The sequence below is a fragment of the Sinohyriopsis cumingii genome, chromosome 13 (genome assembly GCF_028554795.1).
Source record: "Sinohyriopsis cumingii isolate HCF-2022 chromosome 13, ASM2855479v2, whole genome shotgun sequence".
NCBI lineage: Eukaryota > Metazoa > Mollusca > Bivalvia > Unionida > Unionidae > Sinohyriopsis > Sinohyriopsis cumingii.
The window spans coordinates 29,224,658-29,252,135 of record NC_142973.1 but is presented as its reverse complement, the minus strand read 5'-3'; the positions used below and the strand labels follow the sequence as shown (position 1 = coordinate 29,252,135).

The 27,478-nt window shown below is 35.6% G+C and overlaps 1 protein-coding gene across 1 annotated transcript in view; it reads left to right on the top strand.

Annotated features, from left to right (window-relative positions):
- LOC149785118 (uncharacterized) overlaps positions 1-27,478 on the top strand; it is a 205,924-nt gene that overhangs the window by 64,562 nt on the left and 113,884 nt on the right. Inside the window, exons 24-30 of the mRNA XM_089978885.1 lie at positions 5,221-5,430; positions 6,568-6,758; positions 7,525-7,642; positions 13,732-13,940; positions 15,314-15,578; positions 17,415-17,504; positions 19,649-19,824. Of these exons, the coding sequence (XP_089835011.1) occupies positions 5,221-5,430; positions 6,568-6,758; positions 7,525-7,642; positions 13,732-13,940; positions 15,314-15,578; positions 17,415-17,504; positions 19,649-19,824 (1,259 nt within the window). The remainder of the gene's footprint in view (positions 1-5,220; positions 5,431-6,567; positions 6,759-7,524; positions 7,643-13,731; positions 13,941-15,313; positions 15,579-17,414; positions 17,505-19,648; positions 19,825-27,478) is intronic.

Below are 27,478 nucleotides of genomic sequence, written 5' to 3'. Positions count from 1 at the left end.
ACAGAAAGAGATGCCTTGCATTCCGTGTACAAGTATTCTGAAAGTTTTCGACTATAACCCTTTACCTCATAGAGCATTGTGACAAAGTGCAGCTCGCTGTACATAGAACACAGGTTACCTAGTCGACCGCATACGCATAGCTTGCCTGTGAACTATTAAGCAATGTAGTGTATGTTACGTTTAACAGCAATTTTAACCATTTTACATTTTTGGTACACATCTATTACATGTGGAACAATTTAAGAGTAAAGTCCGATTGTTACAGCTGTGTAATTATTTATCACGGAAGAATTTGTTATGTGCTTTAAAATCTGGAGAGAATTCGTTCACCGTCATATCAGTGAGGCCGTGTGACCAACCGTAGAGCTGCCATTTCTCATACTCGAAATTTACAAGTTTTTCATCTGTGTCTACATCACTAAGTCACCTAAATTTGATAATTTATAAAAACTAATTGCAGCCTATATCAATATCAGAGCCTTTACCTAGGTTATTGAATCTTTCATAGTTGTGATTCTAATCATGAAAACTTCGTAAGTACTGAATGAAATCCGCGACCGCCATTTTGGAGAGTGGAGATTACGACCCAGTTACTTTAAATAGCAGATATCGACCAGTACATAAACAGTGACCACGTGATCTGACGTAATTGTTATTCACAGAAATGAATGTAGTATCTAATAAGGGGTTTTCCCCGAAGGTGGCGCTACGAAAACCGGCTTAAAATGGCCGTTGTTTACAGCAGACGTAAAAAGGCGCTTCTATGGGACTTTTGTAGAAGCGTCAATAGTCGCTTCTATGCGACTTTTGTAAAGGCGTCCAAAGACGGTTGTATGAGGTAAAGGGTTAAAGCAAGTTGGAGGAGTGTTCTCTTTGAAGGGTAGCAAACTCCGTCTATAAATTTCTGATTTGTTTCTTTCTTCAGTGACAAAATTCTGTATTAGTATTAGTATTAGCATCCACTTTGTAGTTACCTTAAGTGATTTTACCTGTATAGGCAATCAATTGGCCTTTCATTGAGGTAACTTTGACTAGAATTGATACTTTAGCACCCACTTCATAAGTATTAATAACAACCCTCCCATGCTCTACCTGCATTGGCTGCCAACTGCACCCTTTTACAGGTAAATTGTTATAGTGTCCATCTCTTTGTGTACACACTCTGAATTCATAAAGCAGGAAGGGTGCCATGCTACACCAGTATATATTGTCTGATCTATTTTGTCTTACAGATTTAAACCATGGGTAAGACCAAGTGTAAGGTTTGGAAACATTGGAAACACAGGATGGACAATCAGTCTACATGTGTAGCTTGCTGTGGTTGCAAATGTATAAAAACATGTCAGACATGCACATTGTAGACCAAAAATGAATGGGCTGCAGTACTAGGGATATTAAAGGGGAAGGCAGAGAAGCACACCTTGAGGGATGAAAACATAACAATATACATCCTGACATTATGGCAGTAAAGGACTTGTTTCTGGACAGGTGTCATGTTCTACATGGTTCCTCAACCATGAAGTGATCCAGACTATCATGGTTAGTGACATCTCTGACTCCTCTCTCACTGCCACATCATGATAAACCTTTCTTGGCCATCAGCTGCCATTGAGCAAGCTCAAGATCAAAACAAACCACCTCAGTTGCTGTCTTGCTCTTCAGATATACAGTCCCATCCTACCCTAATAAACTGGACAGTGACATGCCATGTATGATAGCTCTGTTCCACCATGATTGGACTTTGCCATACAGCAGTGATCCCAACAGTCAATACCACAGTCGATCCTCCACTGTCAGCCACCAGAATAATGATCTTGTCGAGTTTGCTGACCTCACAACATGTAGGCATGCTTGTGGATCAGTCTAACCCACATAGTGCCATAAGCCACTCACTGCAAATGATGTCTAGTTTCACTTTGTTCTCTATCCCTTGCAACTCCAATGGAGCCTTTACTTAGCAACTGTTTGGAAGTCACTGTATCTCACCACCACAGTTGATATTACAATGTAAACCAAGACAGCATTGATATTAAAGTGAGCGAAGTCAGATATTATCTCTGACATCAGCTGCATTTGCCAAATTTGTGGATCACTAACCTATCTTAACACAGTTAATGACACAGTGTCAAACAAGATAAAAATGGCACCTGTTCCATCAAAACTGAACTATACCATACATATCAGATCATAACAGTTCACTACCACAGTCTATCTTACCATTTAAACCAAAAGATGAAAGTTCTTTGTTGAGATTGCCTACTTCACACCACAAGGCACTCTCATGGATCAGCCACAGGTCACTCAGTGCACCTGGTACTCAACTGAGTGCCCTATTACACAGAGTATATAGATTCACATATTTTCTTGTACTCAAGGGGACAGGTGATATGGATCCAATGCCCCATATACTTCTTCAGCACCATAACATGGCCATCCACATTGCAATCACATGGTTTCAGCCCAGTACAGGGACCCTAATGGCTACTGTATCCAAGTCCCATTCATTTCAAACTTAGCTTCAAGTCTGCAAGAAACATATTTCAGCCCGACAATTCCTCCTAAACAGTGAATGTCTCCTGCATGAACAGGCATTGAAATCATTCATTTATGCAAAAAAGCATCTTTCAGCCTGAGAATCCTTCACTTACAACAGTGGACATCATGGTCCTAGGTTGCCTATTAATGAGGCCATTACAATGATACTGTGGGACAAAGGTGGTTGAAACTTTGCTTCTTGGAGCAAACAAAGCATATGAGGTCCCATCTCAGGAAATGGAAGAATCTCACTTGGCTTATGTCAGGTGGTCCTGGGCAGGTACAACCTTTGAGTTGACGGTTTTGTACAGATGCAAGTGCAAGGGTTGGGGTAAATATCTCCTTCCATCTTTCCAGGCGGCCAGTGGACAATGGCTCTCAGGATCATCTATCAGTATCCTAGAGATGAAAGTGTAAGGAAAGCATATGCATGGAAGAGCATTCTCATTCCATACGACAAATCCATTGTGGTGAATTATCTCAGAAGGCAAAAGGGTACAAAATCCCAAGACATTTGTGTTCTTTTTTGGGAATTTCAAAGCTGGTGCCTTCAACAACAATTCATAGACACATTTGTCGTATTCCAGGGTGACTGCATGTATTAGCAGATTCCCAGAAGAACCAACTAATACAAGTAGAATTGTCACTTCATCCTTCAATTTTCACTCACGTATGTGCCAGCTGGAATCGACCAATGGTGGTTCTGTTGGTGATAATGGGTATGCAAAACTACCATCCTTTATCTCACTAGCCCCAGATTGGAATAGCTTGTAAATTGCTTGAATGAACAAAGGAAAGGGAGTATATTTGTAAAATGGTGACTGTGAACACATTTTGCTTCTGAACACATCAATACGGCAATAGCTAACCCCCTATTTTGGCTCACTGAAGAGAAACAGTACCAATCATGATAAAATATGACTGGTCCATGATCTCCAACATCCTCAGTCATCATGGAAGATAGGATAAGACTTAACTGACGTTATTCCTGCCATGGAATGGAGACTAGAATCCACTTTCTCAAGCTTTTATCTCAGAGATCTCTCATCCCAAAAAGGCTCATCTTGATCAGGTGGGAGCTAAAGTTATTGTGCTACAGGTTGTCTACCTGGTTTGTTCGACAGCTTCATCTGGATGCTGCTTTATGACTTATGCTGTATTTGCAGGAGGGAAAATTTTCCTTTTCAAACCCACTCCATGACATATGGAGTCTGTTTTCCAGTCAGATTATCTAGAAGCTGTTTCATGTACCTTAGGGTACTGGAGATGGCCTTTCCAGGATAAGGGAATGTAAGTGCCTCTACCTCTTACATATTTTCCTAAGGTAATAAGATCAGGTAACGTTTTTCAAAGAAGAATCAATTTGTTTCCCAGTAAAATATGTTTCTTCAATAATACTTACCCAATCACACTACACATGCCTCCCCACAGTAACATTGATATAGAGAGTTGGGTTTGGTGCCAAGACCTCTATCAAAGGGATATCACTCTAACTGCCACCTTGGTGGGCAGGTAACTTTTAGTTCTTTTGCTAAAGTTTTTTGCCTGGGAGAGCTGGATTAGTGGGTTGTAGTAGTTCTCGGGTAAGTATTATTAAAGAAATATGTTTTAGCAGAAAAAGTTGGTTCTTACATCAACACAGAGATGAAAAAATGCACAGCTATCATATATTTTTATTTATATTGAGCACCTGACCACAAACTGTGCAGGCCAATTGTATTATGCACAGTACAGGCAGATCAGGGTCTATATGCTATGGAAATTATATTAAGTGGAATCAATCACAATGACCCAATCAGAATATCTTTGTGATGCAAGTTGAATGATTTTGACTATCTGAAAAAGACTTGGATATAGTCATAGGAATACTTCCCAAATTGCTAAGTTTTTGACAAGCAAATTAACATCTGGCTGGATTTGTGAAGAGAAGGCCTTCATAAAACAAGTGGTGCTGAAAATAACACTCAACAGCATTTCAATTATAAATGAAAAAAACCTGCGATGTTAATGTTATTAGCTACAACTTATTTTATGAAACAAATTGAGAACAAAAATCATCATTTCATTAGCATCAAACTATTGCTTACTTTGCTGATAGTGATGAAATTTTTTGAGTCATTGTAATGTTTGTGAAATTATGACATAATTACAACCACAGGTTTGGCAGCAGTTCAAAATGTCTGCTACTTATGTAGGAGGTCTTTCTCTAGCATGCAGCTACAAAAGCAGAGGCTGTTAGATGGTGCATGGACCCAGATCTGCAAATGAATTATGCCCCAGTAGATCAAAGGCCCTAATCTGCAAATGAATTATGCCCCAGTAGATCAAAGGCCCTAATCTGCAAATGAATTATGCCCCAGTAGTTCAAAGGCCCTAATCTGCAAATGAATTATGCCCCAGTAGATCAAAGGCCCTAATCTGCAAATGAATTATGCCCCAGTAGATCAAAGGCCCTAATCTGCAAATGAATTATGCCCCAGTAGATCAAAGGCCCTAATCTGCAAATGAATTATGCCCCAGTAGATCAAAGGCCATAATCTGCAAGAGCATCATGCATCAACAGATCAGGATTTATACTTTCCACAATAGCTGCTTATAAAAATTAATGTAAAATTACATACTATCACATATTCCACATGGCTTTGCACCTGCTATCATCTTGAAGCCAGACTTTCTTTATTTCAGATATTTGGACACCAATCTGATAGACACATTAGCCCCTAGATTATTTGACAAATTGGTCAGTCTACAGTATCTCACTCTGAGCAATAACCGAATCACTCATTTGGATGTCTTCGGACCTCTGACAAACCTGGAGACTCTGTACCTCAGCAACAACAGGATAGAGACATTTGGCATTAATGCATTTAGTGACCTAACAAATCTTGCCACACTGTAAGTTTCTTTTTGTTTGAAATACACAAAATTTATTCTCATTAAGGTAGGGAGATATTTTTGTTTTAGCTCAAATTTGTGCAATTTATAAGAGTATATTGATTTAAGGCTTCGCAGAATCTAAGCCATTCTTTATTCCTAGATTCAAGGCAATAGTTTGGAGAGGTTTTCATATTATCTACCACTTTGGGAGGATGATAACTTAACACATACATGTACATTAATTGATTGTACAATTTTGGTTAAATTCTAACTTTTGCTTAAGTATTTTGCACATTATATAAATATTATTTAACCTGGAATCATGAACTTATTGAGTGGATGCATCTTAATGCATACTAATGTACTACTCATTTTGTAACTCTGTGACCCATATTTCACACTTCATTGACTTCGATTAAATTTTGTGTTTTAAGTGTAATACTCAAACTCTGTTCCTGATAGAATTATCAGACTAGATGAATGTATGCATCATTTATTAGTATCACACCCATACAACAAAAAGGTTACTGTTTCCTTCATTTCACTGGTTTAGGTTATGTCTTTGCATTAAACTCATGATCAGATAAATTGGAAAACAGATGATAAAACAAACAAAAATGATTCAGATGAGATATTAAATTCCATTATTTCAAGCCATGTGAAATGTGTTTGTCTCATCCAGTGTGAGACATGGTACTCCTACTCTATGTATTATTTTTTAATAAGTCATTGGTATACTGATGGTATAGTAGTACATAATAAAATCTTTTGTGTGCAACTAATCTCATAACTTTTATCAGAGTGGCTTTGAACTTTGCAGAAATAAAAGTAATTTTCAAGGAATAAACACATTTGTTGACTTTCAGAGATCATCAAAACTCTGAGTCATGCCCGTAAACTTTTGATCATTATTGTAAGGCAGAAGGGGTGAATAACAGTGTCTTATAAACACATTTCTCATTATTTTTGTTTGTCTCAGGGGCCTGTCTAATGTGTTAGACACCAATCTGTGTAAGACACCAAATCCTCTATCCAATGACTGGCAGTAAGTGGAATTTGATATACAAGTCTTTTGTTAAAATGATTGGATAATGCAAGATACGGTACCATTACTGTTATGATTACACTTATCTCCATTCCTTTCTTTTATCCCAGAGACCTGTCTCATAATTCGATTGCATGCCAGTGTGAGACAATGAGTACGATCGATGCAGTGGCTAAGAGTATCACTGGTGGGGAATGTGCATACCCAACAGCTGCAGCCGGGATCTATTTTGGGAAATCGCCATCCGTCAATGCCACAGTTCATTATCTGAAGATAACCAATCATACACTGCTTCAGTGCAGTAAGTCCTTTAATTCGATTTGAACGTACCTACCTTTTTGTGCATTCTTTTTTAGGATGTAGTAAATTATGGATAGAATAAAGTCACTTGCAAAATATGAAATTTGACAAAATGGGCACATGATCTAGTATATTAATGTATCACTGTTATGCATCTCCCATAAATTAGTTACATCTTTAGATGCCTCTTCTAAAACCAAAGATTGGAAGAGAAACATTGGTGGTGGTTGTGGTGGTGTTTATCATAAGCATCATCATCTTTTTCTTTATCCTCTTTTATATTTTGAATGCATTTTAATTTATTTGCTCCATTTCTTCCCAAGTTTTTCATCTAGATTTTCTGGGAGTTAAATTTACTTCGCATGATAAACTACAGTGTTCATCATAGTCAATATTCAAGAGTTTGTGAAAATTCTACAGTTAAATAGGATAATACCCAAGAGACTTTATTTTCAGGATTCTTAAGATTTCCCTGCAATGTTATTAATGGACTGTCATCAGGTAATTACATGTTGGGTCTGCTTTGATATTTATTTATTTCATTTATAAACACGAATTTTTTCATAAGAGCAGAACCAAGATGAACAGAATTTGATGGTAACAGTAATATCCAAAAAGAAGCTAAATCTAGTATCGTGGTAAAAATCAGTGACATTGGTCTTGAATGGTTCAAACAATCAGTGTTGTTTTTGTGTACTCAAAAGAATAAACATACCTGGAATTTTCTATATTTTATCAAGAATTATTTCCCATGGTTGTAATTCTAGGTGCTGAGAATTTGACAGTAACAGCAGTATCAGATCAGAAGCTTAGGTTAACATGGGATCAACCTCAGACTCTGATCTTTAATGGTTCAGCAGCAAGTGACGTCTTTGTGGATCCATGGTACGTACTGTGTATGTTGAGCAGCATATTGGGATTTATTCCTCTGAAGCCAATGACATGCTATCTACTTTCAGTTATAAAAATAGTTTGTGTTTCTAAAAACAGGCACATTTTTATATTTAGCCCTATAGGCTTGAGCCTTGAAAAAGCAAGTCTAGCTAAGTCAAGGGGAATAACTAGATGTTAAAAGATGAAATGATTCTACTCAGAGCAGTTACCTCCCTTAATATTTTGGTTTAATAGTGTCTGAGTAGAATCACATCAATAGAAAATGCTCATTTAAGTTAATTGCCTGATCATTTTCGTTCATATTTTTGATGTTGTTTGTTTTTAATGTGTTAGAACATGAGGACAAGAAAAACCTTGAAAATTTAAAATTCAGATTAAGGGATATTGACCCATTTAAAGTACTATATTTCCCAAATGCTCCAAGTTATCAGTATCTTCAGTACTTTGATTGCAAGAGTCATCACCTCACTATAACATATAATGACATTCATAATGTTAGGTCATAATTATTGTATATCACAATGTAGCATAAAACTTAGTAATTTTACATACCAAAAATATTGTATGATGCAAAAAATTTACTTATACAGTCCTACCTGTTTATGTCGACATCCTCGGGCCCTAGGAAATGTTGTCGACTTAGGCGGATGTCAAGATAAGTGTTGGGGGGGGTCTGAAAAAAGATACAAGTTAAATTCGTCAGTAGGGGTGATCTGTCGTCAGTGATTAGCATTTACACTTTGAGAAAACAAAAAATGGAAATTTTGAGTACATGAAGACAAAACCAGTGTGAAATACACTTGTATATTGACAAAATACATTTTGGTTACCTTTGTGTAATAAAATCCACAATAAAATATTGATTGGTCACATTCTGATATTAAAAACATTCACTACGATATTCAATGTCGGCATTAGCACATGGTTGCATAGTTGTTATTTACATGCTTCAAGTACTTGTACTTAAATTGGCCTAGATTTAATTCAGTCTGTTCCCATCTTATTGAGGCTACCAAGGGGATGGGGCTATTCACAGGGAAATGAAAACCTGTCAACAAATTGGTTTAAACAACACACATATTTGGATACAGAAGTCATTGTAAAAAGTACATAAGAGCGAACAAGAGATATGTGGCTGATGTGATTAATGAAGGCATAATATTGTATACATTGACACATGCTAAAGAGGTATTAAAAGAAAATGATTCTTACAATACAATATTGTAACCAAGTCAGCTCAAGTGGTATACATTTAAAATAAGTCCCGGAGATAAGTTATAAATTCTCTCAAAATACAAATACATGTAGCAGTAAAAGATTTTAATGACAAATGCATATACATGTAATTGAGATTATTATCAATAACATAATCAATGCATAAAATTACAATGGTGGCAAGATCAACTAATTGTTGAATAAAGTACAGGTCGGAACTGGCCACTTGCCAACATAAATGATTAGGCGGGAAAATTAAAGCCTGGCGGCAAGATCAACTAATTGTTGAATAAAGTACAGGTCAGAACTGACTGCTTGCCGACATAAATGATTAGGTTAGAAAATTAAAACCTGGCGGCAAGATCAACTAATTGTTGAACAAAGTATGGATCGGAACTGGCAGCTTGTCGACAAAAATGATTAGAAAACAAAGGATTTGTTCAAGCTGGGATCAAGGGCTTCTGTCGACATGTACGTTTATTTTTTATCTCGACGTCAACATAAGCATGACAGTTTTGGTAGTAATAGTAGACCAAGGGACCGGGACTTTGCTTTTTTGTCAAAATAGGTGGCTTGTTGACATAAGTGATGTCGATATAAGTGGGTAGGACTGTATAATAAATAGAATCTGAAACTCATTTCTTTTTACAAAAATTTATAAATTTGTTGAATGGGACAGCATTGAACTTGACACATGCAGCTTATGTGTGATTCAGCTTATTTATTAGTCTAATATCTAATAAACACTTATGTCAGTCTAATATAATTATACAGATAAAAATTCAGTAATGTCTTATTTTGAAAGTTATTGTGGATTTTTCCTTGACTAGATAAATCTGTCCTTCCTTTAATATAGCTCTGTTCTCTGTTCATGTACCGGCTTTGTGATGTCATTATTTTGATGTCATCAATCAGTATGTTATAATAAATATAATTTACAAAGATTTTGTATAGTCTTCAATGTTTTTGTGCCCCCCCCCCAAAAAAATAGTAGTTGAGAAAAAAATCTTAAGATATCCTGACAGGATAGGGAAATATATCCTTGTGGAATAGGATTTGTACCAAGAACTCAGCAAGCCTACTCCTGACACAGATTTAAATACATCAGGATAGAGTTTTCCATCCTGCCCATCTATGTGTTGTAAGTGCTTTTATTAATCCAGCTATACATATCCATCTATTAACATTGAGCCATCACTAGCTCGGCAATAATATATAGATATGTACATGTTTTGAATCTCTGTTGTCCCAGGTTTGATCCTAGTTTCTAGCATGTGCAAGAGTAATGTGTGTGTGTGTGTGTGCTCTGGACTTTTTAATGTAGATTTAACAATTTTTTAGTCATATCGCTATGATGTCTGCAGTGTGGCAGTTTATAGTGATGTTTAGTACTGGAGCATCATGCCGCAGTTATGTAGTATGATGTCCCATCCAGTCACAATATCCTGACACCAGGCCGACCAGTCCTAACACTAACCTCATAATGCTGAGTGCCAAGTGAGGCAGCTGTTAGTACCTTTTTTGTAAGTCTTTGGTTTGATTCGTCCAGCGATCAAACCCACGACCTCCCACATCTGAGGAGGATGCTCTAACCATTAGGTCGCCGGAGCGGTTTGTGCAAGATGAAGTGATTGCCTGTAGGAATTAATTAGTTTTTCTCCAGGGTTTCCAGCTTCTACCACCACAAAAGACCACCTCATAAAGCAGGATGCTGCCAGGGCAAGTGACTGCATGAATCATGCAAATTTTGTATGAATTCATGCATTTGGAGAACAGTGATTAACAAGAATTCATGCAAATTAGTTTAAAGTCTCACATATGAAAGTGTACTCTGCAGTAAACAATTTGTATTCAACCATTCACACAACAAGTCACACAAGGTATCGTAGCACTTGTCATGACATTGGGACCTGGAACAAGCATTATGTCATAGTTTGAGCCTTGCATCAACAATTATTTTAAAATTCATGTTTAAAAATCTGGGCCACCAAGAAAAACAAATATGGCTGATTCCCAGTGTGGCTCATCTTCAGATGATGATTTTCCATTCAGCAAATCCTGGTTGATGATGACGAGTGTGATTTTTACAGTTATGAAGTATATCAGAATATTGGAGGTAGGAAAGTGTTAGTGGGTTATTTGGAGCCTGATAATAGTGTACATGTTGGATGGACAAAAATAGATGGCATGCCAGTCTTCCTTTTGAGATGTTGAAGAGGCAGAATACAGTGCACAATTAAAATACAGTTTAAAGTAGAGTACAATTTTATTTTCTTTCAGAAATAATCTAACCCTGCAGGATAATGTGCTACAAAAGTATATAGCCCTAGCCTAGGTGTTTAGTTAAACTGAATAAATATATACTTAGAATAAAAGAATGAAATCAAGAAATACAGACATTTATTTGATGAAAAGTCGTCTGTTCGAACAGACAGACAATGGCATTGATGGCCTTAAACCCTTATAAAGCATTATGGAATAGCTAAGAAATTTTTCAGACCTTATGTTTGTTAGAAATTTTATTTGGAGCAGAAGTATCCAAAAGATAATACCAGCAAGCTCTGGAAAATTGTACGTAAGAACAGTGATGAACAGTTTCCCAACTTGTTCCAGTTAATTAAGCTAGCTATGCATATACCCCTTGAGAGAGCAGACTTAGAAAGGGGGTTCTCAGCACAGAACAGCTTAATTCATAGACAGATAAGAAAAGGTTAAGCAAAGAAACAACATATTAATCCTTATACATCTAGAGGCAACATCTTTAAGATTTTGATTTTAATAGAGCTCTAAGACCGGAGCAAGAAGAAAGAGATACAAATATTGAAGTGTTAGGCAAATATTAAATATGGCCATTTTCTCCTCCCCATTCCCTTTTATCTACTCCTCCCTTTCGTTTCAAGGGCCCAACTTCACCTCCTTTAATTAAATCCTCAGCAACATCTATGCATGAATCTGACTGCTACATAGAGCAAATTTAATGTGATACTTCTAAAACATCCTTCTAAGAGACTGTTTCTTTATTTTTAAATATACCATATTTGACATAATACCTGTACTGTATACCAAAGAAATTATAATTTGCTTAAATTTGATGAGGCTGGAGCACATAATAATAAAAGTACACACAGGATTTTGTGTATACGCCATCTTAAAGAGTTAGCTCCCTTTTCGTGTATGTTTGGTACCAGTCCACTTCTTTTGCTCCCAGTATGATTTTGCTGGAGAAAAGAAATGTATGTTAGATTAGTTCTGAGACTGATTTAAATATGTCAGTTAAATAGTTAACTATGTCAGTGATAAGCAGACAGAGCGGTAAGTTCCAAGAAAATAACAATGTTCTAGGAGGTATTTAGCAGTTGCTTCGCTTTAATATATAAGGCATGCTGGCATCAAGAAATTTTGATATAGTTTTAACAAAGTGGGATGATTGCTGTTTAAGTTATGTGTCATTATTATAGTGACTATGACATGTACAATATGTAAGAAATTTCTTGATTAATTTCTGGTACTGGGGTTTACTGTTTTTCTCACATTTTGGGCTGAATCTTTTTATATTCATAATCAGAGAGTCTCCTGATGACCATGGAAACATCAGAATTGTATACAAGAAATATGAAACTTAATTTATTAGAAATTGTGAAACAGTTAAATCAAATTAATCAAGAGTAATTCCTTTCCATATTATAACTTCATTAAACCATCAGGCTTGATCTCAGTTTCTGGTATGTACAAGGGGAAGTCAATACCCATAAAAATTAATTTGATATAATTCTCCAGGTGTTTCATCTTCCACCACCACCTAGCTACCAAGAACAAATATGAAATACTTCTTAAACAACATTCCAGGAGATTGCTTCTTCATTTCCAAAAGTACCATATTTTGCATAATACCTGTGTCTTGTACTGAAGTAAAAGTATTTGAAAAATTTTGATGAGGTTGTTCAGCACATCATAACAAATGCTAACTGATGATATTGTAAACAGTATGATGTGAATATACACTAGAACAGTAACACACACACCCTTTTGTGTTGGGAGCTCTTCACTCTGTCTTTCCCAAGATAATTGTGCCCTTAAAAATCCTTTGTACGATTTGTTATTGGGACTGATGTAACTAATTTAGTGGTAAGGAGACACCAGATCTGCAAAGTAAAAGTTCCAGGAAAATTATAATGTTCTACTTGCATTTTAGCACCTGCCTGCTTCCATTAGAACATGCCAGGATTGAGATACATACATTTCATTAAACAAATATTTTGTTTAGTTTTTACCGAAAGAGAGGAATGAGTGCTTTTTAAGGCATGTGTGTGCATTATGCTGAATAAGGTACTTATATAACATAAGAAATTTCTTGATTATCTTTGGCTGATTTACCATTTTTCTCACTTTTTGGGCTAGTTTAAATACAGAATCTGAGAGTCTCACAGAGATGTAACAAATATATGTAAGATTATGGTGTGTAATTTGTTGTGGAACATTTGAGTCAATAAAGGTTAATTACTCAACATTTTATGACCTCATTAAACAGTCAGGTAAAGATGAAGCTCCTATCATAAGACTTATTATATTCTGCATTGAGTAATAGATGGCACTTCAGACGTGAAAAAAGTCAAAATACAGCCATTTGGTTTGTTAGAATATTTTTTTAGTAGATTTGGAGCAGAGCAAAGTTTTATGACTGGGGGCCAAGATAGTCACTCTGAGATAACTACATCAAGACAACTAGACCAACACAAGAAAAGCAAGGATTAAAAAGCTGTCAGATTTCTCAATCATGTGGGTGAGAACATTTTATCAGTATATAATTTAATTCATTTGATGATAGATTAATTGTATAATCACTTAATTTTTGTTAAATTTTTCAGGACGTATTTACCAACCTGTGTTTCATCTACTGCTGCAGTTTTAATGGGCAATGTTACAGACAACTCTAACACATCCTCCTTCACCTTCGACTTTGATGACTTGGATGGTGTCATTGCTGGGACAACCTATGAATGTTCTGTGCAGTTGAATGTTGAAGGATACACCAGTGCAAAAAGCATTCCAGTTACAGTTACAACTCCAGACTTTTGTGAGTGATTACCTTTGTATCATTACATGACTTTATTCTCACAACCTCAGATGAAAGGTATTATCCTCTATCCATAATTCCTTACATAGTTAACCCATTACCTCACAGAGTGTATGGCTCTGTAGGCAGTTGATATACATGTACCAAAGTTACATGGTGTGGTGCATTATAAATAGCAAACCTGTTACCTATTTAACTGCATACACATAGGCCTGACTGTTAACTGTTATAGCATTGTAGTATATGTTATATTCAAGATCAATTTTAACTATTTTACATTTTTGGTACATATCTATCATGTATAGAAAGATTTAAGAGTAAAATCTGATCTTTATAGCTGCATAATTATTTCTCATGGAAGAATATTTTATGTGTGTGTGTGTGTGATTCGGATATTTAATGTAGCTTATGCAATTTTTCAGCTGCATTGTGGCAGTTTATACTGATATCTACACTGGGGCATGATGTCACAGATATGTGGCATGATGTCCCACCCAGTCTCATTATCCTGACACCAGGCTGACCAGTCCTAACACTAACCTCTTAATGCTGAACACCAAGCAAAGCAGCTGTTAGTACCATTTTTGTAAGTCTTTGGTATGACTCAGCTGGGATCAAACCCACAACCTCCCGCATCTGAGGCAGGTGTTCTAACCACTAGGCTGCCGGAATCATGCCACTGTGAAGTTGTGTGACCAACTATAGTTGCCATTTACACATACTCAAAATTTACCAGTTCTTTCTCTACGTCTACATTACTAAATGATCTGAATTTGATAAATTTAAAACAATTCAGTGTTGCCTACATCAATATCAGAGTCTTTACCTAAGTTATTTAAGCTTTCATAGTAGTGATTGTAATTGTGCAAACTCAGGAAGTACTGAACAAAATATTCAGCCTCCATTTTGGAGAGTGGAGTATCCGACCCTATCACTTTAAATAGCAGATTATGACTTGAGCTTAAACAGCCACCACATCATCTGACATAATGGTCATCTACACCAATGAATGAAGTATCTAATAGGTTTATTTTCCTGAAAGCGACGCTATGAAAACCAGCTACAAATGGCTGATGTTCATACCAGGTGTTGAAACACGCTTCCATGAGATTGGTGTAGAGGCATCAAATATGCTTCCTTACAAATTGGGTAGAGGTGTCCAAAGGCATTTCCATGAGAATGGAGTAGAGGCATCCAAAGGTGCATACATGGGGTAAAAGGGTCAAAATGTACTGGTGGTAATAATATATCACAGAAATGCATGCTTACTCAGTTATTTTCCTTGACTAACATTCCACAAATAAAAAGCTCTAATCAATGAAGGAATATAATTGCTTTGTAAATTTTAGCTATTTTGTATATTTATATTTTAGCAACAACAAATACATCTATTGGTACATCTGACCTTGAACTGAAGATCACCTACTATGACTTCAGCAGTGTGCACCCTGACTTTGATGGTACAGGATTATCCCTCTCCACCCCAACCTACATTCCCAGCCCCTATGGGGCATGGCTAGCCAATTCGAAGTCACCCACTTTTGACACATTCTCAGAATGGTATAGGGATGTACCTGGGACAAACTATGCAACAGAGACCAGGATTATTTTGGCTGCACAGACTGGTACCCTTAAGAGGTAATTAAATGAAGCTTTATCTTAGTATTTCAGAATGTGAAATTCAGAATAATATAAATGATTTATATCTTGAACCTTTCTGTCAAATACTTTTCTATGTGAAATGTTATTTTCCAGGTTGAAAATGTTGAAGACTTGAAATTAAAGCAGCTTTATTGTGCTATATAGGATAAGTTGTCTTCTGTTGACAGTAAAATTCGTGATCTTTTTTTCCACTTATTTTATTGCCAACCTGAAATACACAGAATCTATATATTACAAACTCCTAAAGACTGTATCAAGAATTTGTTTGTTGAAATAATTTCTTTAAGAATGAGATTAATTACATATAAAAAAATAGCTGAAACCTGAGGACAAAGAATAAAATACACATAATAATAATAATAATAATAATAATAATGCTTTATTTATAGAAGGTGACTCACTAGTCAAGGACTATTCTCCCTTGAGGCCCTCTTAAGGAGAGTATAACAATGCACATTATATGAAGATAGCAATAATTAGTGTTTATTTTAACATGTTTAGTATTAAAATACTAAATTCCATGGATTTGTAATTATTTTTGTTACCTTACCCAAAAGATTTGATAATGAATTGACTTGTCATAAGTTTTAAATATAAAAGTTTTTCTTCGAGACCTTCATTGCAAATACATTTTTAATGCACTTCAAATTGCACAATAAATTTTATTTTTAATCATTTTGTCTAATGTTTTAGTTGTATTTATTGCTGCTCCTGTAAACACATTCCATATTTTCTGAAGGCACACAAATTGTATGTACATTTGCAATCCTTTTACTTGATCACTGTGAGACCATTCAATCTGACAGAATCAGTCTTGATCACCAAGCTGTTTGATGCATTCAAAAAGACATGATAAATGTCTTGGTGATTAAAACACAGTCTGGAATAGCAAGTTTGTTTTATTGTATTCACAAAATACATCAAACTTTTAAAAAACATTATTAGGTCCTAGCATTCAGGCTTGGAATAAGTGAAGCCAATTAAAAAAAAACACTCAATGGACCACCCAATTTTGTCCATTATGGACAGGTCTCTTTTGCATAGAGGTCTTATTGTACAGAAAAATCTGCTTATATTGGACACTCAGTGGACCACACAATTTTGTCTGTCATGGACATGTGTCTTTTACATAGAGGTCCTGCTGTAGATTGTAACCTGTCTATATGTTGCTCACGGAAGTGACTACACAATTTTATCCTTTTTAGGCAGATATTACTTACATTGAGTGTAACCTGTCTATATTGGACATTTAAAGGACAGCACACTTTTGTTTTATATGGACAGTCAATATCTTTTCCATAGAGGCAACAATGTAAGCAAAATGTTAAAAAGGTGACTTTTTTAATGCTGTTTTTTATGAGCAGTTGTACTTTATTTAGATGTCTGCTAAATCGAGCTTTATCTTATTGATATTTTGGTCATATCTGTTTTATAAAAAGATCAGTTGTAAAATGAGATTGATTTTGAGGTATTGTTATTTGTATTATATATCTGAAAGATAAAGAGTTTTTCTGATTACCAGCATTATTTGTTATTATCTGTTTTATACAAAGATCAATTGTAAAATGAGATTGATTTTGAGGTATTGTTATTTGTATTATATATCTGAAAGATAAAGGAGTTTTTCTGATTACCAGCATTATTTGTTATTATCTGTTTTATACAAAGATCAGTTGTAAAATGAGATTGATTTTGAGGTATTGTTATTTGTATTATATATCTGAAAGATAAAGAGTTTTTCTGATTACCAGCATTATTTGTTATGAGTCCATGTCATTCTATAATTGCATTCTTTTTGTTGTTTCAACACAGGTACTGGTCCAATGCATTTTTCCCATTGGATGGTCAGGGTTATGGAGCTCAGTACCAAGCAGACTGCAGTGGGACATTCCATAACTTTGGGTAAAGACACGTAACCAATGTTCACTGATATGTCTGGGGTTTAAATTGGTCAGATTTTATTTACTAGTATCTTAAGTTATGTGTATATTCAAGCTTAATAAAAATGAATAAAAGTAATGACTGAGGAAAGATGCATGTTTAGTTTTAATATGTGAACCCAAAGGTCTTGTCTTATCTACTTAAGCATCATAGTAAACAATGTTAAAGTTTCATGTTAAAGTTTTCTGAAAGTTCAATATTTTCTACATCTGTGGCAGCATTCGACTGGAATTCTGTTACAGTATTACCAAAGATCTAAATTGTACATGATGATCTGCTAGGACTGCCTGTCTTGCCTGTTGAAGCAGAAAGCATATAAACAATGTTAAAAGTTTGTGCTAAAGTTTTTGACAGTTACATATCTTCAACATCTGTTACTGTATTTAACTGAACATCTAGGATAATATTACATCAGGTCTAAAACTTATCCACTGATATGCAAGGAGTTCCTGTCTTGCCTGTATCACCTATGAAAGTCAACTACCGGGTTTATACTGACATGACCACACAGATACAGGAGGGACATCAGGCTCCATAGAATACTTTGATTTGTAAAACGAGTAGAGAGGGAAAAAATAAAAGTTGTGTAAAATTTAGTGAGTTATACAAATAATTGAGCACAGGGCACTGGAAATCGTATCCCATTATTATCCCTCACTTTATGCATATACAAAAGTTATCTCTCTCTCACAACCTGAAGTAGCATGGTGATGTTACTTTCATTATACAGTAGTTGGTTAGGTATGCATGATTCTTTATATTATAATACACTAGTAACAAATTTTGAAAGGTTTCTATCACAGTGAATTTAGAGTAACTTTGAAAAGTGATGGAGTACTGTTATAGTTACTTTATGACATAGCATGTTATGTGACAAGAAAAACATGATTTCTGACTACTAAATCCCTAGACATATTCATACTTGGAAAAACCTAATCTATAGTAATAAAAACTTTGATTTTTTAAATCAAGAGAGAGAGAGAACGAGAGATTTCTTTTACCACCACTATATATGTCCCTAGTATGTAGTCGGTATGAATAACAGTCCTGCATAGAGTCCATAGAGTCCTGCATTAAGTCCATCCTTGGGGCACCTTAGACCTTAAATCATCACATAGGCAATTGAAATGTGAGGTGTTTAGAGATAAACAACAAATATTTCACATATTATGTAATTGACTGAGAATTGCTACGTTGATGTCCTGTTCATTCCTTTGAAGACTGCTGTGGGAGAGCCCATTAGGCTAATTTGCATAGGTAAAGTCATAGAACTAGATTAGTAGTGACAGTTGATTCAGGTATGTAAAGGAGACAAGGCGCCAGATTTTGAGTGATTATGGCAGATCTAAACCTACCAAATGATTTGGATTCACAAGAAAAACAACACAAAGTTTCCAAGGGATTACAATCTTTATTTTCATATTGCTATTGTTTGAGACATTTGAGTGTAAAATTACCTACACATTCATAAAGTTTTCAATCGTTTGCATTATATGGCACTTCAGTATGTACACAGCACAGATGGCAGTAATAGACCCCAATTTACCTTATTTCCAATAGTAAAGTTGAGCTTTGAGCTATATATTGTTGTATACAAGTTTACAAGTGTCATACATTGTAAGTTTCTCTTTGGTTTGTACAGAGAGATACCCTCTGGTTTATATCTTTTTTCTCAGTCGTGCAATGAGTTTTTCTCAGAGTTCCCTGAGTGGGAAAAAGTGTCATCATGTTTTAGCATGCATTGAATCAAGACCAAAATTCAGCTGATGGAGCCTTAGATATGAAAGAAAGGGTTTGCAATGTTAGTGGATTGGAATAAATATGTGAGAGTGAAATTGATGGTGCTTGGGCCTGAAAGCTCCACACTTTGATCTATGACTGCTTAGAGGAAGAAAAAAGATCCACTCACAATCTGCTTCAAGTAATATCTAATAGTCATGTTGTACATAATGTAACATGTATATTGCAGGTATAGCATGTGACGTGGAATACTAACATGTATGTAAACCATGTATATTGCAGATACAGTATGTTACATGGAAGAGTAACAAGTAACAAGGTCACGACAATATTTAACATGTCTCATAACTTCATGTCTATTACAGGTTTACAAGTGCTATGAGAGGAGCCTTCAGGTTCCTGGGAACAGAGAAAGTCACAGTGGGAGGGGGAGATGCACTCTGGTTGTACATCAACAAAATTCTGGTAGCTGAGATCATCCCTACATCCTCCTCTACAGTTCCTTGCTACAAAATTGACTTATCACCTGCTGCAAACACTGGTGAGATGGCAAAAGTATATTATATGCAAATATTTGTATATGTGCAGATGCACATGAGGCAACCCAATTAGACACAGAGTACCTTGAAATTTCAAAATGAGTGCTCATTTTGCACATAGGCAGAAAAACAGCTTTTAATTATAATCAAATGTTTTGGTTTATATAATTCTAAACATTTTTTATAGTTGCCCATGCTGGGTACATTTTTGTTCAAAGATACATCCATACTTTTTGCCTTTGTTTTCTTCTTGAAAATATGTTATCTACAGTAATCATAACACTTTACCAGTACTACATACATTCTGCTAGGATGTTTAGCTTTGAAATATGAAAGCTATAAGTTGTCAGTACATATAGATGACAGTCAGAGTGATCTTCCCTTAATACAGGGATCAATGGCAAATCATGTGAGTACTTCTGTAACTACTTCACTTGTGCTGAGTAGCACACTCTCTCCTTGATGAGAGACCTTGCAAGATGATCTTCAAGAATTTTGAGGAAAGGTGTGCAGCCGTAGAGCAAATTGGAAGAGTTTATCTTCTCGAGAAAGTAGTCTCCATCAATATTTCTACTCTTTCTTGCTCCTTTCTTTGTAATAGAAAGTGTATCTATCTATTGTCTAACTACAACTTTGCCATACATGTACACATAGGCACCCTTGGGACTTAACTGAATTGATCTGTAGTGCATCTCTTTCCATTTGACACTGGTATCTTTATTTTGTTGTTCAGGTAAATTTTATGCTTTAGAAAACTCGTTGCAGTGGTTAATTTAGTCACTGCTGCACACATTGTAAACAGGTGTGTTTTCTACTGGTAGTTTATACTCACAGCATGAACTTCATATTTATCTTAAGTGACACTTTACTGACTTGACCTGTATATGCAGTCTCTTGAACTTATCATGAGGTAAGGTTACACCAAACAATTTATACAGAATCCACTCCATACTTGTTAAAAGTGATGCTGCAGTATCTGTAGTTGTATAAACTGTTAATTGGACCCTTTCTTACAGGTAACCTTACACAATATAGTGTCATTCACTCCTTGGGTTCATAAAACTGGATGCTTGGCTTTGTAACCAAATCCTGCATAATATTGTCTGCTTTAATTGTTTGTCTTACAGATTTTAGACCATGGCAGAATCAAGTGCAAACAGTGTAAACTCTTGAAAGGCATGGCTGACAACCATGGTATGGAAGACAACCATGGTATGGCTGACAACCATGGTACATGTCTAGCTTGTATGGGTTGTCACTCCAAACATGCATGTCACATGTGCACTTGTTGAACCGAAAGTTGGTGGGGTGGATTTATCTCCCCATGCAACATATGAGCAAGATCGACATTTCAGATAATGCCTCACAGAAAAGTAAGGACTCGTTCTGCGATTCAAATATCCTATAATCTATAATCCATCCCATCATAAAGAGCTGGACAACATTATGGAAGATAAAATGGTAGCAATCCACCATGACTGGACTAGGCCACTCACATCAGATTGCAATAGGTCAACACCACAGTCCTTAAAGAAAGTAATAAATACTTTGTCCAGCATCTGAGTCTACCCAGCATCAGAACATCAACACTCTCATGGATGAGCATAACCAGTATAGTGCCATAAGACAATCAGTACACTCTATGATCAATTCAGTGCTTCAGTACCCATGTGATATGGAATCAACTTGTTTACAGGCCTGTGCCATTTAAAGGGAGGACTTGCTTAGTGATTATTTGGAAGTTACCAAATCCCAATCCAGACAAACTACTGATATGGTTAGATGCCACTTAGACAGACTTCTCAGATTGTACAGGAGGTGCATGTGTGTATGTGTGTGTGTGTGATTTGGACTTTTAATGTAGCTTTTTAAAAAAATCAGTCATATCACTACGATGTCTGCAATGTGGCAGTTCACTGTGATGTCTAGCACTTGGGTCATCATGCTGCAGACATGAATTGTAATGTCCTACCCAGTCACATTATCCTGACACCAGGCTGATCAGTCCCAACCTCTTAATGCTGAGCACCTAGTGAGGAAGCTGTTAGTACCATTTTTATAGTCTTTGGTATGACTAGGCTGGGGTTCAAACCCGTGACCTCCTGAACCCAAAGTGGATGCTCTAACCAATAGGCCACCAGAACAGGAGGAATCAGTATCAGCACAGTCTTCTACAGATAAAGTATGCTCACAAACTCCGTCATCTTTTCCAGACCAAATGACAACAAGAGGAGAAGGTGAAAAGTCTTTAGCTTGTTACTATCATGGTTTTGTCCTTTTCCTCCTCCTTCATCAACAGTTTGGTCCAGAGTTCCAGCATCAACTGACATGCTAATCAGTAAAGATGAACCAGCATACAGACTTTTACCAAAGTCCGGTTGAATAGCCAAGCTTTAGGGTTGCATAACCATGGCGTCAAAAGACTTTTAATTTTGCACTATCAAGTTTTAGCAGTTACATCCTTCTAGGAGAGTATGAATTCTGCTTCACTAGTGGCTGAAGGTCTTACTAGACAGTTTATCTGGTGAATTTTCATCTGAAAATGACCTATTGCAGAAAAATGAGAATAATTTTACACTGAAGATACAAATATAAACAAACTAATGACTTTTTTAGAAGGCATGCATGTGAGATTTTGATTGCGGCAATCAGGTTAATTCCTTATACAACTAGCGGCTTTTATACTGAACCAACACTGCCACCATTCCCTCTTTTTACATTCATTTTGACAGCAAAGAGCTATTTTTAATATTGTGACAAAGTGGCTAAAAGAGTCAGTATGTGCCTTTGTAATACACGAATAAAGTTCACTAGTACTATAACAAATTAGCATACTTTTCATCACCTCTCAACCATCTTGATTTTTAGATATTTACCTCTGTAAATATGTAAGCCAAGTCAGCTGTTCATCTGTGGCCCATTATTATGCATTTGATCACCAATGCTAGTATAAGTGTGACAGGCAGTCACCAAACAAGCCAACCCATTTTCAAGCCTAACTCAAAGTAAATATAAACCACATGACAGATTTAGCTTCTGTGTGAATTTATAAATGCTAGGCTTATCATAATTAGGTTCATGCCTTCTATCTTAAAAATTAGGGAGGTGTCAAAATATGAAATTATCCAGTGAGACCGAAGTATTCATGGGATTTAGTGCCACTCCCTGTATGAAGAGGAGGTAACTCAGTCTGGCTCCTACCTTTATGTGCAGACAACTTGTAACTTTCATAGCTAAAAATTGTAGCCTGAGAGGGCTGAATTTTCCAGATAGTTGTAATACTCCTAAGGTATTATGTTCAGGTAAGTATTGTTGGAGACACATGTTTTACACCAAAAATTGGTTTCTCCCTTGTTGTTTACAGTGGTGTCAAGCATGTATGATTTCATTTTGTATGTGGAAAGGGGAATGATTCTCTGTGCAGAAATACATTTGTGCAAAATGGAATTTTGGGCTACAGTGTGCAAAAGCAGCTGCTCATTTTCTTATCACCCTCCTGTGTTTCATTTTTTCAAAATTTTAATTATTGTCACTGCCTTGTATATGAAATATCTCAGAATTTTTTAAGTGTACATGTTAAGTGTAATTCGTTGCAGGGTTGAAAATAGTTTTTTGGACTTTCACATATTAGAGGGAGGAACTGTCAAGAGTATAACCACAAAAGGATCAGCTTTGTCCTTCTGTTCATTCAGTTGTTTCATTCTCTGACAAGTTTCATAATGTATACATGTTGATAGCTATAGAGTTTTATTTCAGTAGTCAAATTTGCTTCAGATTTGAGACAATCTGGCTATAGAGTTTTATTTCAGTAGTCAAATTTGCTTCAGATGTGAGACAATCTGGCTTTAGAGTTTTATTTCAGTAGTCAAATTTGCTTCAAATGTGAGACAATCTGGTTATAGAGTTTTAGTTCAGTAGTCAAATTTGCTTCAAATGTGAGACAATCTGGCTATAGAGTTTTATTTCAGTAGTCAAATTTGCTTCAAATGTGAGACAATCTGGCTTTGACTCCAACTATTGCTGAGAACTGTTTAGTGTTACCTTAATCCCTTCATCTAGGAATTGGAGAAAATATGGAGAGAGTTTAGATTGTATGAATTCTTTATAATTAATAAACTGGATTTCACATTATATCTGTTTTAATTAGCTCACTAAAACAGTGGTACAAAAATTGGGTTAATTCATAATGTTAGGGTAATATTAACGATCAATTCAGTGAGAAAAAGTGTTGAGTTTGATCAAAGATATTATTATTACTTTTTTAAACTGTATTAAAAATAAATATTCAAAATGAATAATTTTATCAACTTTATCAAAATATCTAATATGCTAAATTAGACTTTTAAGTCAGTGCATGATTTTTGGGTTATTAATACTCGTTCTTTTCAAATAAAAATAGTAACTTTTCTTATTTACTAAATGGTACATTTTCATTATTTTTCATATTGTGGATTTAGGATAGGTTCATTGAGTACTTGTTTTACATAATATGTGGAATAACGATTTGTCTGTCATTCAATTACAGTGCCTTACTATCTCTGTTATCAAAAGGTAGATTTTTATTCCAAACTCATTACAGCACATGTATCTTAATTTGATCCTATCTGATCCATACATCAGATCATCTCTATCATGGCATGTCACATGATCCTATCTGATCCATACATCAGATCATCCCTATCATGGCATGTCACATGATCCTATCCAGTGCACACATATCTGCCTTATCATGGCATGTCACATGATCATATCTGATCCATTCATCAGATCATCCCTATCATGGCATGTCACATGATCCTATCCAGTGCATATATATCTGCCCTATCATGGCATGTCACATGATCATATCTGCACCATCAAAATATGTCACAAGATAAATGTGCTTTTTTTTCTCTCCCAAACCTGACACAGCTGAGTTTATGAAACGTACAATTTTCAGTAAATCTTGTAAAAAAACTAAAATAAACAATTTATTTAGACACTGCAATATATGCCAGTAACCTGTAGCCTGTTTAAACATAGCTTCATGCTTAATACTAATAATAAAACTGTAACCACTAGTCAGTTGACACTTTTAATTGCTACAGAGGCAATTTAAAATTACAAGGAGATAAGAGATAAACAACCACCATTCTACTTAATTTACTGACAATATCTATGATGATTTTGTGTTTGCTAGCTCTTTGAGTATTGCTTTGGAAGAGCCCATTTGGCTGCTTTGCAGAGGTAAAGTACATGCGAAGAAACAACCTAATATCATTTGAAGTTAGATAAATCGGAGATGCTGGTCCATTGTTTGTCATCCATTATCCACAGTCCATCATCCTTCCATCCATTAGCATTAGTTTGTTATCGTTACTCCTCCTAGATTACTTAGAGGATGGAATGAAACTTTACACAAACATTCATCCCCAGGTTAAGTTGACCCAAAATGAAAATGCTGTCGCTCACATATACAATATGGCCACCACCACAATGGACATTTTGAACATTTTGTTATTGCTGCACCTTTTGAACAAATGGTTATGTCAGCATGGGGTTTTCACGACAAGACTTATTATGATGTCATAGTTAGTCATAAGTGAAAATGATACTGATTTTATGTCTAGTATAGCTGTCATGGCAGCCATCTTTAAAAGATTGTTATTACTACTCCTCCTGGATTGGATGGTCATCTCGACATGTTGTTTTAGTTAGTCCTAACTGAAAACAGTACCAACATGGTCACCATGGCAACAAATATGGAAATCTGATTAGTGCTACACATTCTTAATGGAAAGTCATTTCAACATGGAGTTGTCACCAAAAAGTCTTTTTATGATGTCTAGATGGCCACAGGAGAAAATGGTCTGACATTTCATATGGCCACCATCTTAATAATAATAATAATAATAATAATAATGCTTTATTTATAGAGGGTGACTCATTAGTCAAGGACTATTCTCCCTTGAGGCCCTCTTAAGGAGAGTATAACAATGCACATTATATGAAGATGGCAATAATTACTGTTTTTTTTAACATGTTTAGTATTAAAATACTAAATTCCATTATCTGTTAGAAACACATACATGCTCATGGTGATGATGGTCACAGTTATATGACTCCTTATGATATCTACATGGTCCAGATTGAAAATAGTGCCAATCTACGTCTTGAAAGCATTGTTATCGATACCCCTAAACAAAAAGACATGTCAGCATGGGGTTTTCACCATGAGACTTCTTACGATATCTGGTTGGTTCTAAATGAAAATTATGCCATGCTGACATCCAAATAAAATTTTGCTATTGCTACTCTTCAATGAATGGTCATAATGACACAAACCTTTCACCAAAGACTTCTTACGATATCTTGTTGGTCCTTAAAATGAAAATGGTGCCAATCTTACATCCCATATGGCTGCTACAATGCCCCAGTTGCAAATGTTGTTATTGTTAATATTTTGGAATGAATGGTCATATTGACATGGGGTTTTCACAGTTATATGACTCCTTATGATATCTACATGGTCCAGATTGAAAATAGTGCCAATCTAACATCCAATATGGCTGCCATGGTGGCAATATTGAAAATCTTGTGATAGCAGAAGAATATCATGTTGGATAGTTGAATAAGTCAGCAGTTGAAAGGAAATGGTTTTAACATGGATTCCTTTATATTTTTTACCAATAGAACATTATTCCTTTTTGAGTGACTCTTGTTTTATTTTGATTTTGTTTTATTATTATTCAGTTTGATAGTATTCAGTAATTGTAATGGTTATATGCTCTCTTTTCTCTTCTCCATTAATTGAAATCACATGATATTCACCATACTGCAATGTGTGTCAGAAATAATTCTTAATTTTAGTGCTGCAGTTTTAACCACTTGCATGTCATTGATGACTTTAGTATGGAACATCATAATGATTGTTGTTGTTGTGGGGTTTAATGCCATTTTTCAGCACACGATTGGCTATGCATGGCGGCCAGTATTAATGGTGGAGGAAGAACCCGGGAAAACCCCGAGAAGAACCACCGACCCACGAGAAGCTACTGGCAAGCTTTCTCACATACCCACATTGGCCGAATCCTGGACTCGAACCCACGCAGACAGAGGTGAGATGGCAGTGATCCATAACAGAGAGCGCTTTAGACCACTCAGCCACTCGGGGCCCCTACATCATAATGAACATTACTGTCATTGCATCAGTTATGAAAGATAAGTATCTCATTTCATTCATTTGATGAATAAGCAAAAAACCTGGTTCATTTTACAATAATTTCTGTATGTAGAAAAATGAGTATATAATACATTGATTACTGCATTAAAATAGGAAATTGTGAACTCATTCTTAGTGATCCTGCACCCCTAACCTCATGCAGTATTGCTTTGAAAAATGCTTTATATTTTTCCATAGTACCTATAAATATTGACATTTTTTAAACATGTCAGTCAGCTTTAAAAGGCCTTCAAGTTTATTGTTCCAGAAAAGAGGGAATGAAATAGGTAACTTTGCTTGTTATTTGGTCCTGTACAGATACATCAGTAAAATATTAACGTGTCTTTGAGGGCTGTAGCAGGCACCAAATTTAAGACTTTACTCAGCCTAAAAATTTCTATTGTTGGCAGCAAATTTATCTGTTTAGGTCAGATAATATGCACACTTCTTTTTTA